We start from the raw sequence: 18,075 nt of genomic DNA, 5'->3' as shown, positions 1-18,075 counted from the left end.
CATAAAAAAAATAAAAATTATAATAATATAATTATAAATATTTAATAAAAATAATAAAAAATAAAAATAATAAATTATATTTTTTATTGGTGTCTATATCCTTTTTATAAAGACATAAGAAAATATAAAATATACTAATTCAATATTTTTAGATAAAATATTTTTATTTAAGTTTTATTTATCAAATATAATTTTATGTTTCTATGTAACTGTTTTAGTATTTGGTACTACTGTACTAGTAAACAAATGCAGCTAATATAGCGTTACAATAAGTGTGTAAATACCAAATAGACATTGGGTTCATTTGGTTGAGAACTTGAGAGAAAAGAATTGTGTGAATTCTATGAAATTGATGTATGTAATACTTTAAATTCTGTTTTTTGATATTTATGAGATAAAATGAAATTGTCTCATAAAATTTTTGTTATACAGTTCAAACAAATTTTAATTAAAAATTTGTAAGACTTATTTCATTAAAGTAAAAGAAGGTCATGGATTTAACCTCTCTTCTTTAAGCCTTCTATAATCTTAAAAGTACTTAAGATAAAACTTTTTAAAATTATCTTATACTTATTAAAATTAAAAAATCTAATATAAACTTTTATATTAATTAATGTCAAAATTTTATTTTTATATTTATGTCAGTTATAAATTTTTTTAATTTTAAATTTTTTTACCAAACACAATTATAGTTATAATTTGATTTTATCAAACACATTTATACTTATTAAAACCCACTTATTTTATCGTAGGCAGGTGGTATGGTTTTAAAAATCTTTTTAATAAAACTATTATCAATACATGTCTTAATTTGTCCACTTCTAACATACCATGAATATTGTGAATTTGCAAGGAGGAACAACAATCATAGAGTTAAAAAAGTATACATAAATTAAATTATTTTATTTAATAATTAGAACTGCAAGTTATGGAGTACAAAAATACACATATAATATGGAATCCCAGAAATTAATCTTAGGGGAAACATGAAACCAAACTTTCATGGTAAACATGAAAAAACTTTCCATATGAAAACTTAGACAAAGGATAAATCGACAAACTGTCACTTGAGATATCAATCATAGGATGAACTACTTCTCTTCTACGAAAATTATACACAAGCAATTTGGCCCGATAAAATTCTCCGTATGCCAAAAGAATATAATCTTCTGACATGTACAAGGGTTCTAGCCAGTTACCCGGCGTGATTATTCTACCGTTGAATGGGATTCTTAACACTATAGTCCAAGATTCTTCAACTCCATACTCCTTCATTATCCAAATAGTGTAAGCAGCTGTGTTATCATAGGCAGGATGAAAACATATAGAAAGAAAGTTCTTGAGAACATGCAAAGAAGGGACGTCCTCAAAGAAGCCTGAGAGAGTGTGATTGTTTCTAGGTAGGCGTAATCGACCAAAGAAGCTGTTTCTAGGTAGGCGTAATCGACCAAAGGACTCCGTTTCCAACTCAAAGGTAAGAATGAAATACTCCAATAGTAGTCTAAATGGATCATCATCCTCCCGATTCTTACTAGGATCATGCGCTATCCAATTGAGAGTGCCGTTCACGAATGTTCCGCTATGACACCATGTAAAATATGGAAACATTGGATGATCAACCGTTTTCCAAGAAGGATTTGCATCCAAGGTGCAAACTATAGCTCTACTTCCCAATCCACCGACAGTAATAGATGTCTTAGAACACGTAACAAACTTATACTTATTACGTAGGGCATCATACCCTAAGCCACAAAATACAGGGTGTCGATCATCGCCGTTGGGGTACTCGAATGGAACTATTAGGGATACCCAACGGGTACAAGGATTGAACAACGTTAGATTTTTATAGGGAAGACCTTCACACAAGCAAAGCAACCCGTTGCAAGATCCCTGAATGCTTTTGTATTTAATATGAAGTGGCTCGATTCTAGTTGGTTGAAGCTGATTATAAAGAAGAGATGATACAGAGCACTGCATGATGTCAAGCCCCTCAGATTCCAAACTACAATACACTAATCGAGGTTGAGTTGAGCGTTGATGGTGGTGCATGACGAATTCATGGCTGGAGATGAAGGAATTCCATGCACGGCAGACGGTCCTCAGCAGCAGGAGGAGCCTCCCTGGAAGCCACAGCAAGATTTCCCAAATCAGGTCTTCCGGAAGATCGCATTCATCAGATTCATGCATCCTGGCTCATTCCCCTTGGACAATTAAGGTTAGGGTTTGGGTTTTTGTTTGTTCAATGTGATGGAATATCAATAAGTAGGAGAAGATAGAGCGTCGAACACATACACACACTTTGGATTTTTGTTTGATAAAAATAATTATCTTAAATGATTAGATATTAAATATATTCTAAAAAAATTTAAAATTCAGGTTATCATGTGATCTTTTGTGAATATTACTAAAAAGATAAAAAAAAATATTTTTTTAAAATTTGATAACTTATGTTAAGTTATATTTTCAAAAAAAATATTATAAATGATATTTTTTAAAAAAAAAATAAAAAATATTATAAAGATCAAAATTTGTTTTTTTTTTTCATACCTTTTAAATAATTATTCAAATGTCTTCACATAAATTTCGGATCAAATGTACAAGTTATTTATTAAATATAACAATTTTTTTGTCACTTATAAAAATATAATATTTATTAATTATTTTTGTCGCATTTTTAAATTATTTAAAATCTTATTGTCATTCGTAGCTTTAAGAATTATTTGTATTAGCAGCATAAACTTTCGAGTGGCTTTTTAATAGTTTATCCAAATAAATAATATTTCTCATTACAATATTGTCCCAAGAGAAAAAAAATATACTTGGAAATGTATTTCCAAAGAGAAAAAAAGAAATAAAACAAACTCTGTATTATATAAGAGAAAAAAGTGTTAATACATCTGATAAACAATAAAAGAATAACTTTTGTAAACCAAAAAAGGATAAATACATAAAAGAATAACTTCAAAGTGATTCTTATATCTTCTCTTTTTCTTCCATAATACATTTCAGTTTCCCCTACATCCCATCTGACCCATTGGAATTTTATTCCTCCCTTTTCCAAATCTAACTAATTAAGGGAAAGTTTATTTGAAACATTTTGATATGCATTCTTTTTGAATGCATTTCAAGATTAAATACTTTCTTGTTCCACAAAAGATCACCTTCTTATTCTACCTGCTGGTATGTTTATCATGTTATCTGCATCTTAGAAAATGCAGGAAAAAATTCATCAGATTCAAACATGATCAACTGAGGTGCGTTGGCCTCTATCGAAGCTCACGTTTCTATGTTTCAACTCTCCCCTGTGTGTTGTCATCTCATCCAATAGCTCTGCATCACAGAACTCATCTTCTTCTCCGCTGTCCTCGGTGTCAGGTTCCTTATGTTGCAGGAAAAGAAACAAACAAACAAATTTTATGCATGTCATCATCTGAACAAACGAGATAATAATTTATCGAACAAAAGAAGGACAATGGATCCTACCAGTTGCGGAGCACCCTCAACCTCCTCATATTCAGAGGAATCAAGTTCTTTGAGATGGTCCGGGTTGAACATTTTGGGAAGCAAGCGTTCCCTAATAACAATGAGAAGGAAGAATGGTAGTGGAAACAAGATTCCACCTACTGGCACCCATGTCAACCCAAAACAGATTCCAAAGTATAATATTTGCAAGGCTGTAAAAGTAACTATCGTTTTATATGGTACTGTCTCCACATATGAGGCATGAGAACCTTCCAAAATTCTGCTCATAAAAAAAAAAAAAAAAAAAAAAAACCATTATCAAAAGAGTTTACGAAAAAGGAATAATGCGACACATCCAAGTCTATTTATAAACTAAGTCCAACCAGTGCTAGTTATAACTTATTTTGTTATGTTAGACCAACTTTGTTAAACTTGATTAACAAAAGATTTGGAAGTATAGCATTATTTATGAAAAAGTGTATGAATGAACTTATCTGATTCGATCCAAATTGTAACAAATTATATACTTGCCTGGTACGGCGGCTCTTAGTGACAAAGAGAAGTAGTATCCTTTCCCAGAATTGATTGCCGGGTAAACTATCGATTGCCATGTAAGCGAAATATCCCCATAAAACGGAGGTAGGTATCCTTTTGATAACAGAGATTGCTAAAACGGATAGGCCGATCAGAACGGACTGCAATAAGTTGGACACTCTTTGCTCTTTAACCCTGACTGGTAGGTGCTCATCTATGTGTTTCTCAGGATCAAAACCTTTAGAAGTTCCATCCTTATTGTCAGGGTTCATTACAGCTTCTCTCAAATTCTGCAACTCTCTAGCCTGTGCCAAATTCATTATATTCAAAAACCTTTAGAAGTTCGCGTAAAATTATCTTTATATGAAATTGATAATTAAAATCGTTAGATGTCAATTTCATCAAATGTACAAACCATGTAATAATTTGAAACTATTAATTTCATACAAAATAACTGTATTTGAATCTCTGCCTTTTAGAAAGGATAGTTCCTAAGCCAACAATAATACTTACAGTAGGCTCAGCATCCATTCGTCTGAGAACATCATGCATCTCTCCGTATATCTCAGAATTGGTCTTGTTCATCCTAATGCATTCCCGGGCACTTTTCACCATTTTCTTTCGGAGCATCTGAAAATTGATGATGTTGAACAAATATTTGAGTAACAAAAATTAGGAGTCTTGATGTTGATGATGTGGAAAGAAAGAAAGGAAAATGATGCATACCTGTCTCTTAAGAACTGCCAAACTTTTTGTATGCATTGGAGACTGCGGAAGGACTCCGTTTGAGGGAGGAACGCCCAGGAGACCGCAGATCAGAGTCTATAAAGAAAACAAACTAAGGTTACTTCATTTACTTTATCAGAATTGATTAAGACTATTATATTTTTATTGAATAACTAATGACAGAAATTCATTTATTTAACAAAATACATAAAAGATTAGAGACAAATTTAGTTATTAGAATTGATTGAAGTGTTGGACTGAAAATTCTAATGATTTAGAGAATTACTCTTAAGAAAAAGTTACCATTATTCCAAGCAAAAGCATATCATAGTGGTAGGAAGATGGCTTTTGAAGATTGTACTCATGTTGTTGAGCCATTTGGGAAGCAACGTTATGATCGAAAAAGTATAATCCCGCGATCATCACTGCCGGAATAATCCCCGCGAATATATAAGGAATCGGCACCTTCCCCATGTCCTAAACATTTTCCATAGATATATATGAACAATAATGTTGAAAACATGCATGGTTGTGGATAGAGAAAATGAATATATAGAAGTCTGCATGAAATTAATACCTTTACTATAGTCCAATGATAGAGAGATTGAGGTTCCCATGGAAGTGGAGAATCCAACCTTCTAGGAACATCTTTAGGAACACCTCTTGGCTTAGCATAAGATACTGCTGTCCATAACACTACCATCAAGGGAATACCATAATCCGCAAGAAGGCTCCTCATCCACCCTGCACCCACAATGCTAACATCAATAAGCAGTATTTACGAGGCAGAATTCGAACATCCAACACTTACTTTAGCAATAAGTGAACTGATAACTCGATTAATCCATATTGGTAAATATATTTGGATATTAATATTTAATTACCTGTTCCATATAGCCATGATCTTGCTTTCCTGGTCTGCATGGAAGTGAGAAGCACTCCAAAAGCGAAAATGACTGCAAACAATCCGTTAATGTATTGCCAATAGAATTCAGCTTTTTCTCCATGTTCAGATTTTGGCTCCCTGAATTCCTCGACTACTCCCTATGGTTCAAATCAAACAAATGATTTATTTGGCCTGATTGAAATAATTTTTTCGGTCTAAGGTGTCAATTCTTTTTTCTAAAACTTATTTTATCAAAAAAATTATTTTTTAAGAGAATTAATAAAAAATTTTATAATTTTATCAAATTTATAAATAGGTTGTTACTTTAAAATTTAATTAAATTTATGCTGTTACAAAAACTTAAAAAGAAATTAAATGTTTATAAATATATTTTTGTAGGTAATTAATTGAAAAAATTCGTAAACAATAATAAGGACTCAACTATAAATTAAATTATATTGTCATATACCAAAGTTTTTTTTAATTAAAAAATATCTGATTATTTGTTATTTGTGATTATAAAAAGTGAAATAGAAGATAACCATTTTTCTTTTAAAACAAAAAACTTGAAAATAAATGTTTTATAATTATATTATATGAATTTAAATATAAAATAATAATTAAGACTTCTAATTCATCCTCTAAATATCTTTATGGTTTTCAAATTTGTAACAATATATATTACTTTTGAAAACATAAAAAAAAAATCAATAATCTTTTATTTAAAAATTAAAAAAATAATTAAAAGAATAATTTAAAACCTCCAATTATTTTCCTTAGATATATCAATGAACTAAATAAAATTAATGCGATCAATAAAACAATTATAAGAATAATCTTAATATTTTTTAGTGTTTTTTATATATATAGCTAAACTATTAAAATAGTATCCAAAAGTTAGCATAGTTGACAAAAATAATTTCAAAAGTTACTAATGATAAATAAATTTATGAAAGATTTAAAAATTCGATAATAATTAAATATTAAATATATATTTATAAAAAAATTTTAGAAATCAAATTTTGATGTGACTTTTTTCAAGCATTATTAGAAAATTAATATTTTTTTATCCTTACAATTTGAAAATTAGATGTCAAGTGAGTTTTTTTTTTTAATTTATGTGCCCACTCTTCTTTGAAAAATAAAAAATTCTAAAGATCAAATTTTACTGTGTTTTATGTGCAATTTTTAAATAGTTATTCAAATATTATCATAAAAATTTAGATTAAAGAAATAAATTATTTAATAAATACAAAAAAAATATTATAAAAAATATAATATTTATTAATTATTTTTATCACATTTTTAAATTTATTTGTTGTTTGTATCTTTAAAAATTATTTTTATCAATCAAAATAAATTTTTAGATATTATTTTAATAATTTATCTTTCATTTATATTATAAAAAATAATGAATAAAAATATTTTAGTTTCATATATATTTATAATTTATTTTTATTTATAATAAAGTTTTTATTGTTTTCTTTTTAATTTAATACCTATAAATAGATTATCACCGTGGAAAGAGGATTACCTTTACAGCCTCCTGAAAAAAGAGAACTGTAATTAGCATGCCAAATAATTCGCCTGCAACTCTTGTAAACCTTGTGATAACTGAACAAGCATTAAAAATTGCAAGTAGAATCAAGAAAAGTGCACTCCATACACAAACCCTACAACAAAAATGGACGTATATAAGTTAAAAAGACATGTCTTATAAAATATAAGATCCTATTTTAAAGAGTGGTATAAAAAGATAAAAATGGAAACAAAAATTCTATTTTTATAGTTAATCGTCTCTTTTATTATATTTCTAACTAATATCACTATTGTTTTTATCAAGTAAGATTTTTTTATTTTTTATTTTTTGGTAGATAATAGCATAGATCATTAGTATCAAAAAGTACTCAAGTACAAGTTAAAATAAATTGTGATCTAAAAGAAAAAAATAACAGTAGCCAACGTTGATATCATCTAATTTTACATTCGAAGATAGTATTATAAAAAACGTAGAAACTATATTAAGGAAAGAAAATAATAAGGCAAATGAATAAATATTTAAAATGACTTTTAAAATTATAATTTATATCTTAAAAAATTCTTTTACTTAAGAAAATTTCTTCTACTTAAAATAAATTGTTAGTAAAATATATTTAAATAAAATATCAAATGCTTTTATTTTCTAAGATATTTTTTTAAAATATCATTTAAAAATATGTTTTCTTTTAAAAACTAAACCAATTAACACAAAATCGACAAAGTAAAGGGAAAAACCAGAGGAAAAATTATAAAGAAAATATTATAAAATGAATTTGTAGTAATAAGTGTGATAACATACCATCCAGCCCAAGGCAAAAAGAGCTCTTTGCCAATTGCAGGAAGGCTTATGCTGAATTTGTAAAGATAACTATACATTATAACAGTTGGTTCGGCAACTCCTAAAATCAATAAAGGTTGTCCTCCAAATATTGAATGAATAATTCCACATAGTGCTGTGGATGTCAATGCTTCTACTGCGCTCAACCGTCCCTCTGTTTAGTAGCAAATATAATAATAAAAAAAAATTGTTATCTCTTATATTTAAAAAAAAAAACCACTTAAAAATATTGAAAAAAGATGAATATTTAATTTGTTCAATACCTGTGTCTCTGCTTAGTTGTTCTCCGAAAGCAATGACAGGAAGAGCGGACGCAAAGAATATGTAGAATGTTGGTGCCAATATTCTGTTTTACACACCATATATAGAAACATCAATTAAAACTTTCTTCATAAAGTGCATGTGCATGTTCATGTTTTGAGTGTCATTATTAGGGTCAATTCAAAACCTAAAACCTATTCAAATTTTATACACACTACACTTGAAAAAAAAACTAGTAAATAAACCAACATATAAAATACATAGACGCATAATAACTAATTTGTTATGTACATTAGTATTTTTTGTTTGAGAAATTTAACAAAAATTTCCAGAAGGAAGAAAACAAGAAGAGGAATAATTTGAAGCCTTCAAAAATTCTTTTAAAGAGAAAGATTTGTTTGCGAAATTCATCTAAAGGAGCAATATCGCAATGGATATCCACGCCTGGTTGAGACAATAAGAAGAGGAATAATTTATGTACACAACATTTTGTTAAAAAAGGCTGAAGAAAAGAGGAGAAAAAAGGAAAATTATTGGTACCTAGCACCAGAAGAAAATGCAGAAACCCAATCATGTTTGTAATATTTTATTCTTCCTTTGAAATCTGTAGATATACCCTGAAATGCAGCTCCCATTTTCTTTTTTCCAGAATTAATGAGGGGAATCACAACGTTTCCTTGAATGGGAACACAGGAAGCGTGGGTCCCCCACAGGATCCCCAAATTATGGAAGTTGGGTCCCTTTCTTTTCTGCTAACTTTTCTTGCTTTTTTTATTATTATTTTGGGTTTGGGAGATTATTATTTCTCCCTATCATCAGAGGAGTATTATGTTTTGGAATTATTAAATATAAACGAGTTGAAAAAATGGAAATTTTCTGTTTGGTCAACGTTTTTTGAGAATTAGCTCTAGAAGTTGTAGTAACAATTTCTTTTTCTTTTCTTTTTTTAGTAAGAGTTGTAAAACAATAAAATTTGGTAAACAACGTTTTAAAATTAGGGTATTTTGTATAGGCAGCTAAATTTTAGATGATATTTTTAGAATTAATTTTGGAAATGATTTGAATGGAAATATTATTAGCACTCATCAATAAATGCCCTTCTTTCGTTTTTAAAAAACAATAATAATAACCTATTAATTAACCTACATAAGTATATTATTCAAACTTAGTATTACTAATTAAGTAATACTACTTACTGTACAACTTTTATTGAATGTAAGTTAATTAATATATTTTGAAAAGTTGAATATATATTTTTTATTTTTAAATTATCACTAAAGTTTAATATTGGTTTGGGTCTGTTGCCAAAGTCTATGACTCACGCAACGATTACTTGTGGTTGTGTAAGCCGCTGTTTGATTGGGAGGAGCAGAAGAATTGGTTTTAGCTTTGGCGCCAACTTATTTTGGAAAAATACAAGTGTTTGGCTTGGTTGTGTTTTACGGATGCTTGTTTTATCGCAAGTTTTCGTTTCAGAAAAGGGATGTCGTCATCGAATAGGTGTTTAAGATGCCTTTCTAGTCAGAAATCAGTTTTACATTGTATTTTGGATTGTCTAAAAACTCGGCTTGTATGGTATAAGTTGGATATTTCTTGTCATCCTCTGAATTTGAAGAACTGGTTCTTGTATCATAGCAAAGAGCATCCATTCAGGTTCTTTTCGGGACCTTGGTGAATATGGCAAGTAAGGAATAATAACATCTTTAATCTTCATGAGACTTGGCCTTTGAAAAAAGCGATTTGTTTGGCGTTAGTTTCAGAAAAGGAGTTTAAGAGTATTTTTGAATTACAACGTATATCCCTCCACTTTATTCTAAGTGGTTCTTGGAATCCACATCAATTGGTACTTTTAAGATTAATTGTGATGTTAATTATCCTGTTTTTGGTGATAGTGTTGATTTTGCTTACGTTATTATAGATTGTAATGAGAGTTAGTAAAGCGGGTGTTTGGGAATGATTGAGAATAATAATAGTATTTTTCAAGAAAAAATTGTTTGCTATTTAGAGAGAATATCTCTTAACCTGAAAAGTGGATCAACGAGATGTTATTTGTAAAACGAATTGTGTGGAAGTGTTTAATTTTGTTACTAATCACTAAGATGATTTTGAGTTTATTGACTCGTTGGTGCTCAAAATAAAGAATATCATGCATTGAAATTGGCTTGTTAACTTTTGTTTGATTATGAGAGATGTAAACATGGTAGCAAACACCATAAAAAAATGGTGATGAGATTACAACTTCATCAAATAAAACTTTTTTCTCTTATGAAGAGTTTAAAAATAATCTTAAACGAAACTATCCCTCTATTTAAACAATTTTTTTTTATTTAACTTATTTAAATAAAAAAAATTATCACTAAATAAATAACGACATTACCCTGTCCAAATTAAAGAAGACTAAAGTGAACTTCTCATCTTCTATGAAGGAGAAGGATCTTTAAAATTGAATTTGGTGCGTTAAAAAAGTTCAAAGCTTAACATATATAGGAAGTGCAAATTTATCAATGCTGACCTCTCTCCATTGGGAACAATTCACAACTCACATCCTAGTTGTAATTTGTAAAGTTTGTGATTTCTTTTTCTACTACAAATCAAATTAGAAGTACGGTTGTTTGTTTATCGAGACAAAATATTTGAACAAGAACACAGAAATATAAAATTGTATTTGACAGAGAAGATATAATATTGAATTAGTGTATTTTGTGTTAATTCTCACAGAAAAAATATGAAGACACTAAGACACAACTTATTTTTCATTTTTTCTTTTATTATTCTTGTTAATTTTTTATTATTATATTTTTCGTTTCAAATTTTTTGAATGAAAAAAATGAGAATAAATTATATTTTCATAATTTGTTCTAGTTTATTACCAAATAAGATCCAAGAACACAAAATTTTGTGTCTTTATTCTTTATGTTTTATTCTTGGTGTTTTGTCTTTTCCTGTTAAAACAAATGCATAGATATATATCCCTCCTTTAAAAATATTTTTATTAAATAAAAAATATTTTTATATAAAATATTTCAACAAAAAATTATTTTTAATTTTAAAAAAATCTTTTAAAAACCATCACTAAATTTTCGTAAAAATTCACCTGAACAAACCCTTTATATGAAACAAAAACCTAATTGTGTGTGTGTGCCGCTTCCTTTCTTCTCCTATTATTCATATTCCATCACATTGAACCAATGAAACTCAAACCCTAACCTTCGATGCAAATCCTTCTTGGAAAACAGTTGATCATCCCGTGTTTTCATATTATACATGGTGTCATAGCGGCACATTTGTGGGCGGCGCTCTCAATTGGACTTATATTGTTTACAATCCCATTTGGGGAAGAATAATTCTGCCAGACATTTGTTTATCCTGTGGTTAATAACTCACGTGACACTTTGTCAATTTTTTTCTTGTCTAAGTTATCATAAAAGTTTGGTTTTATCTCTATCCTAAGATTAATTTTTAGTTTTCCATATTATATTGACTCCATAGTTGCCGTTCTAATTATTAAATAAAATAATTTAATTTATGTATGCTTTTTTATCCTATGATTGTTCCTCTTTGCAAAATTCACAACATTATATTATAGTATATTTTTACTGAAATTTGATAAGCTCAAAAGTGGACAAATTAAGGCATGGATCGTAATACTTTTATTGAAAAAGTATTTAAATTTGGTTTGGTAAATTTTTTAGTTGTGGCAATGTTTGATTTAAAATATAAAAATTAGAATGATTAAAGATAAGATTAGGACATTTAAATAAAAATAAAATAAAAAAGTTGAAGATAAAATTTTAAATATTAGATAAATGAATGATAAAATAATAATTTACAAATAGTCTTTATTCAATTTTATTTACAAAGTAATTATTCATCTTTTATTTAATTTTAAAATTTATTTTTTATATGCACCAATTATTAATCTTAGTATTGAAAAAGATAAGATTAGGGTATCTAAATCAAAATAAAATTAAAAAAATTAAAGATAAAATTTTAAAGATAAGATAGATGAAAAATAAAATAATAATTTATAAAATAAAATATAAATTTTAAAATTAAATAATAGATAAAAAATTAATTTGCAAATAAAATTAAATAAAAGTTATTTAATAATTATAAAAAACTTAAAAATATATTTTATTATTAAAATCATTTAATAGTCCAAACGTTATTGAACCATTAAATCTACTATGTGTTTAATTTGTTTAGGTGTTATGAAATTGTTAAAAAAAAATTTAAAACAAAATTTTAAAAATAAAAAATGCGAAAAAATAAAAATAAAAAATTGAAAAACCATAATTTATATTTTTTATAAAATTATATCTAAAAAATATTTTTGACATAATAAATAAACATAATTACTAAATAGAAAATATTTTTATATCAGATATATAAATATAAAATTATTTTTATTTGTTAAACTTTTTTTAAATAAATTCACTTTAAAAAATTTTCTTAAAAATTCAACAAAAAAAAAAGTGTGTATGTGTGGCGCGTCCTACCTTCTCCTATTTATTGATATTCCATCACATTGAACAAACAAAAACCCAAATCCTAATCCTAATTCTCCAATGAGAATGAGAAACCATGAATACGATTTATGCAATCTTCCGGGAGACCTGTTTAGGGAAATCTTGCTGAGGCTTCCAGTGAAGCTCCTCCTGCAGCTGAAGACTGTCTGCCGTTCATGGAACTCCTTCATCTCCAGCCATGAATTCATCATGCACCACCATCAACGCTCAACTCAACCTCGATTAGTGTATTGTAGTTTGGAATCTGAGGGGCTTGACATCATGCATTGCTCTGTATCATCTCTTCTTTATAATCAGCTTCAACCAACTAGAATCGAGCCACTTCATATTAAATATAAAACCATTAAGGGATCTTGCAACGGGTTGCTTTGCTTGTGTGAAGGTTTTCCCTATAGAACTCTGACGTTGTTCAATCCTTGTACTCGTTCCGTATCCCTAAACGTTCCATTCGAGTACCCCGGCGGCGATTATCTACAACCTGTATTTTGTGGCTTAGGGTATGATGCCCTACGTGACAAGTATAAGTTTGTTACGGGTTCTAAGTCATCTACTGTAGCTGCGGGTCTGTATAGATATAGAGCTAAAGTTTGCACCTTCGATCCAAATCCTTCTTGGAAAACGGTTGATCATCCCATGTTTCCATATTTTACATCTTGTTATAGCGGCACATTTGTTAGTGGCACTCTCAATTGGATGGCGCATGTTCCTGATAAGGATGATGAGTGGTTCATTCTTACGTTTGACTTGGAAACAGAGTCCTTTGGTCGATTATGCCTACCTAGAAACAATCACACTCACACTGGCTCCTGTTACTATGCCCCTTCCATGCAAGTCCTCAAGAACTTCCTTTCTATGAGTTTTCAACCTGCCTGTGATATCAACACTGCTTGCACTATTTGGATAATGAAGGAGTATGGAGTTGAAAAATCTTGGACTGTATTGTTTACGATTCCATTCGGCGATGCAATATTCCGATCAGACATTTGGCTAGAACCCTTGTACATCTCAGAAGATGAAATTCTTTTGGCGTATGGTAAATTCCACTGGAGCAATTTGCTTGTATATAATTTTCGTAAAGGAGAAGTAGTTCATCCTATGGTTGAAGTTGAAGGCTCACGTGACCGTTCAACAATTTGTCCCTTGTCTACATCCGTATATGAGAAGTATTTTCATGTTTATCATGAAAGTATAGTTTCATGTTTACCCTAAGATTAATATTTGGTTTCATATTATATTATGGTTGAATTGTAATTTATTTTTGGATTCCATAGTTTGTGTTTTAATTATTAAATAAAATAAATTTAACTAACTATAGGGGTTTAAAATTTCGTCTTATGCATGCAGCAATTCATTGGCCAACTACAGACTTTTAAATAGAACCGATTAATTTTTATTGAGGGATACCATGAAAAACAAAAAAAATTAATTTATATATACTTTTTTAACTCTGATTGTTCCTCTTTGCAAATTCACAACATGTTACCGTGTATTTCTATGGTAGTTTGATAAGCTAAAAAGGTGGACAAATTAAGTCATGGATCGATAATAGTTTTAGTGATTGAATATGAATAAACAGGAGAAGATAGGAGCGGCACACATACACATACTTAGGGTTTTTGTTTGATAATTGATATATACGGCTAAAGACTTTTGATTCATCTTTTAAAAAATTATAAAAATAATTTTATATTTAAATATTTCATATATATTTTTATTTAATATTATGATCGAGTATAATAATATAAATAATTTTTTTATGATGCTAAAAATATATTTTTTTAGATAAAAAATCTTTTAAAAAATATAAATTATAACTTTTAAATTTTTTAGTTTTTTAAATATTTTTAAATATTTTATTTTTTATTTTATTAAATACAAGTAAATAATTAAATTCGTCCCTAAAAAATTATATAATTTTTAAATTAATCTTTAAAAAATTTTTTTAATTAAATTTATCCTTAAAAAATTTTAAATTAGTCATATTAATTCTTCCATTATCTTCTTTAATGATGGAGTTAATAAAACATTTTTTTACGGGCTAGCCCAATAAAGATTTAAACTCGACCCACCCGCCCAAAACCCTCACCCATTAGCCATCTTTCCTTTGTTGAACTCTTGCCTAAATAGCCATGGATGTGTTCTTCTCTGAAATTCCGTAGCCACCACAGCGCCGTATTGTTGGCCTTCATCACCGCAGCGTTCAAGATTCCATTTTGTCTCCCCGAATATCGTACTGCACTTCACGCCATTTATTCCAATGCTTGTTTTTTCCATTGTCGGTGGCTAGGCGATTTCTTCGACTCTTAGAAATCTGCAACTCTCTCACCGAGTTCTGTCAATTCTTTTCCCTTGTCATTATGAACGACTTCTACCATTAGTACTTGTTCTGCAGGTTCGAAAGCATATTTGAAGTCTCGTATGTCTTTGATATCGTCGACGACTACGACAAGTTCAATGTACTTTATCACACCATGCTCAAAGAATATCAAGAAACTCTTCTCTGCCTGAAGTCTTGAAATTTTACCATAAGATAAGATCTAATGGATTAAGCCTGATGCATATAAGATGTTTGATAGAATGCTTCATAAAATATTTTACCATAGAACGAAGTTGTACGGTTTTCTATAATGATTGGTGGTGAATTAAAGGAAGTAAAGCTTAGAAAAAAGGGTGGTACATATCAGAATAAAGGAGGGAGAAGAGTCAAGGCTAAAAGAAAAAAACAACACTCCACCATCTTCAGATTCATAGGTATGGAGGAAGTACAATCAGAAAATTAAAGGCTCCCCTTACTCGAGAGGATACTATAGATGTAATAGCTCAAATGAAAGGGTCGCCGGGAGAGTAAACAACCATCCTTCAATTTTGTTTTTCGATTGGAAGTGCGAAAATTTTCCAATTTTTTAAAGTTTTTTTTTCAATTTTTAATTTAATTTAATTTCGCTTATGTAACTTAACGACCAAGTTGGTTTTTATTAACGTCGTCAATGAGAAAACTAATTTAGAGATCATGTGATCTTTCAGGAATCAATCTGAACATTTATTCTGTTAAATACACTTAAAAAATTGTTTTTTATTAATTTTTTTAATAATTTAATAACACTTAAATAAACACATAATAATTATGATAAGTCAGTCACGCGTTCTAGTGAGATGGACTTCTTTATTAAGTTGTTAGTTGTCAGCTCTTTTGAGGCTCGTTTGGGATGAAAGCTAAGGACAAAGGGCTTAAGAACGAACTAATTAGTAGAAGTTTAAATTTAACCTTGTATATATAACAAAACATTAGTTGAATTAAGAGATATTGTGAAAAAAAAAATAAAAACTGAAGAACCAATCTCCTGCTCTTCAAAGATTTGGCTTCTCCTAATGTACATAAAGTTAAATTTTAATTGCTCATTTTGTACTGGTGATATAAAAATAAGAAATTAAAACCTCCAAAATTTAAAAATATATTTGTCTCTACAAATTCCGATTTTGCTTCCCAAAAATAGAAAATTTGATTTTTACCCTCTAAATTAAATAGTGTTATATTTGTGATTAATATTCTTATCGTCCATAAATCTAAAAAATACCATTTTTACTGTAATATGAAATTAAAAATAATTTGAAAATTTTTTTGAAAACATACTAATACTTTTTAAAAATATAAACTTTTAGTTTTGTGTTTGATAAATTATGTATTTATACTTATAGAAAAGCAAATACTTTTAAAAGTACTTAAAGTAAAATTTTTTAAAATTATTTTATACTTATTAAAATTTAAAAGTTTAATATAATATCAAATAAGATTAGAACCTACGACCAATTAACTGACCGTTGTACCATTGAGCTACTGAGGAATGAGGAATAATAGAAAATTTGATTTTATAAAATTCAATTTCCGTTCTCAACTCATGATTAATATAAGTTCAAAATTTTTTTTGTAACTCGTTAAACTTTTTCACAATGGCTCATTTTCATGCCTCGTTTTAAAGGAAACCTCAAAATAGCTCTATTTAATTATATTTTACCTATATTTTTTTTTATTGAAAAGTAATAACACTTTGATTGACAAATGCAATAATGGAAAGTCAAAACAGAACTTTTTTTTAAAATATATTACTTTTTATGAAATTTGATACATAATTTATTAATATTACTTTTTTTTATTCAAAAAACCTTTTTTCATTTTAATTATAACAATAATTATCAATATGTGTAAATCGTATAATATAAATAAAAATTAGTATAGAGGTAATATTTATTGGATATTTTATCTGTATTTTGCATATGATACATATATCTCAGAATTTGAAATAAGATTATCAGACTTTTATAATTTAAAAAAAATTAAAAAATAAATTCAATAGAAATTTAAAAATTGACTACGACATACTCTCTACCAAATAAATCGGACTACTATAAAAGAAAGAGACATATATCTAATTCAAATACTAGATATATAATATAGCTAACTATAACAACGAAAGTTAAATTTGAGCAAGTTTAATAAATATATTAGCTTTATTAAGTATTCCAATTATATTCTGAAATAAAAAGGAATGGTGTGTAAACTCTCTCATTTTTGTAAATTAAAATTCTCTCTATTAATATAATAAAAACCTATATATAATTTTGATAATTTTAAATTTAAAAAATAAAAAAAAAAGAATCAAGTATTTTAAAAAAAATACTGCTCATCCTTTAAATGTTATCCTTCATTTAACTTTTAAATTTAATATTATATTATTTTAATTTTTTAATTAATTATGTCTCCTATTTTTAAGAAATTATTATAATTTTTAGTTAATTTAAATTTTATATTATTATACTCATCACTGTAAAATTTATATCCACTTCCAATGTACCGATTTTTTAAAAAGAACAATCTAGAGGTAAATAATTTTATTTAAATTTAACCAACACTTAATTAACAAAAAAATAAATAATTCTACACTATTAAATACAATTTTATATTATTAAAAATATTAATAATAATTAATTAATAATTATAAATCACAAAATTTACTAACTTACCAAAACCCTATGAAAGTTACTTTTCAATAAGAAGTTGCTTTTTATTTTCTCTCTTATGCACCACTATCACACACTTACTGATCCCTTTCATCTTTGGATACGTCACTCTTCTTTCTAATCTCTTTGGTCTCTTTCTCTCTCAAACTTTCTCTACGTCACTTTCCTTTCAATTTTTATTTTTTTATGGTAAAGAATATGAACTTGTATGTTCATTAAAAAAAAATTGTAAATAACTTTTAATTAGTGAACCTTAAAAATTATAATTAGTAAATTTATATTTT

General features: G+C 27.8%; 3 protein-coding genes across 3 annotated transcripts; 1 reads left to right on the top strand and 2 right to left on the bottom strand.

Moving 5' to 3' along the window:
• Window positions 1-975: 975 nt before the first annotated feature.
• On the bottom strand, window positions 976-2,187 carry LOC130946100 (F-box/kelch-repeat protein At3g23880-like). Its single transcript, XM_057874780.1, has one exon. The coding sequence runs from the start codon at window positions 2,185-2,187 to the stop codon at window positions 976-978; it is 1,212 nt and encodes a 403-aa protein (XP_057730763.1).
• Window positions 2,188-3,235: 1,048 nt separating this feature from the next.
• LOC130946099 (probable boron transporter 7) lies at window positions 3,236-8,881 on the bottom strand. The gene is made up of 12 exons (XM_057874779.1): window positions 8,787-8,881; window positions 8,249-8,331; window positions 7,947-8,139; window positions 7,143-7,281; window positions 5,607-5,766; window positions 5,300-5,466; window positions 5,026-5,199; window positions 4,723-4,818; window positions 4,498-4,626; window positions 3,994-4,301; window positions 3,437-3,742; window positions 3,236-3,359 (listed from the first exon to the last, which is right to left on the bottom strand). The coding sequence occupies exons 1-12, from the start codon at window positions 8,879-8,881 to the stop codon at window positions 3,236-3,238; spliced, it is 1,974 nt and encodes a 657-aa protein (XP_057730762.1).
• A 3,939-nt stretch (window positions 8,882-12,820) lies between these two features.
• Window positions 12,821-13,984, top strand: LOC130946098 (F-box/kelch-repeat protein At3g23880-like). The gene has a single exon (XM_057874777.1). The coding sequence runs from the start codon at window positions 12,821-12,823 to the stop codon at window positions 13,982-13,984; it is 1,164 nt and encodes a 387-aa protein (XP_057730760.1).
• The last annotated feature ends 4,091 nt before the right edge of the window (window positions 13,985-18,075 follow it).

The sequence above is a fragment of the Arachis stenosperma genome, chromosome 8 (assembly GCF_014773155.1).
Source record: "Arachis stenosperma cultivar V10309 chromosome 8, arast.V10309.gnm1.PFL2, whole genome shotgun sequence".
Lineage (NCBI taxonomy): Eukaryota > Viridiplantae > Streptophyta > Magnoliopsida > Fabales > Fabaceae > Arachis > Arachis stenosperma.
Note: the sequence above shows the minus strand (reverse complement) of the source record. Positions and strands in the feature narration are given on the sequence as shown.

What these genes read in the sequence shown, in the direction of transcription:
- LOC130946100 (XM_057874780.1), bottom strand. Translation starts at nt 2,187, where the DNA reads ATGCATGAATCTGATGAATGCGATCTTCCGGAAGACCTGATTTGGGAA.
- LOC130946099 (XM_057874779.1), bottom strand. Translation starts at nt 8,881, where the DNA reads ATGGGAGCTGCATTTCAGGGTATATCTACAGATTTCAAAGGAAGAATA. An exon ending in ATCATGGCTATATGGAACAG is followed by an intron (nt 5,467 to 5,606) that starts GTAATTAAATAT and finishes TTGTGGGTGCAG; the next exon opens with GGTGGATGAGGAGCCTTCTT. An exon ending in TGGCAGTTCTTAAGAGACAG is followed by an intron (nt 4,627 to 4,722) that starts GTATGCATCATT and finishes ATCAATTTTCAG; the next exon opens with ATGCTCCGAAAGAAAATGGT.
- LOC130946098 (XM_057874777.1), top strand. Translation starts at nt 12,821, where the DNA reads ATGAGAAACCATGAATACGATTTATGCAATCTTCCGGGAGACCTGTTT.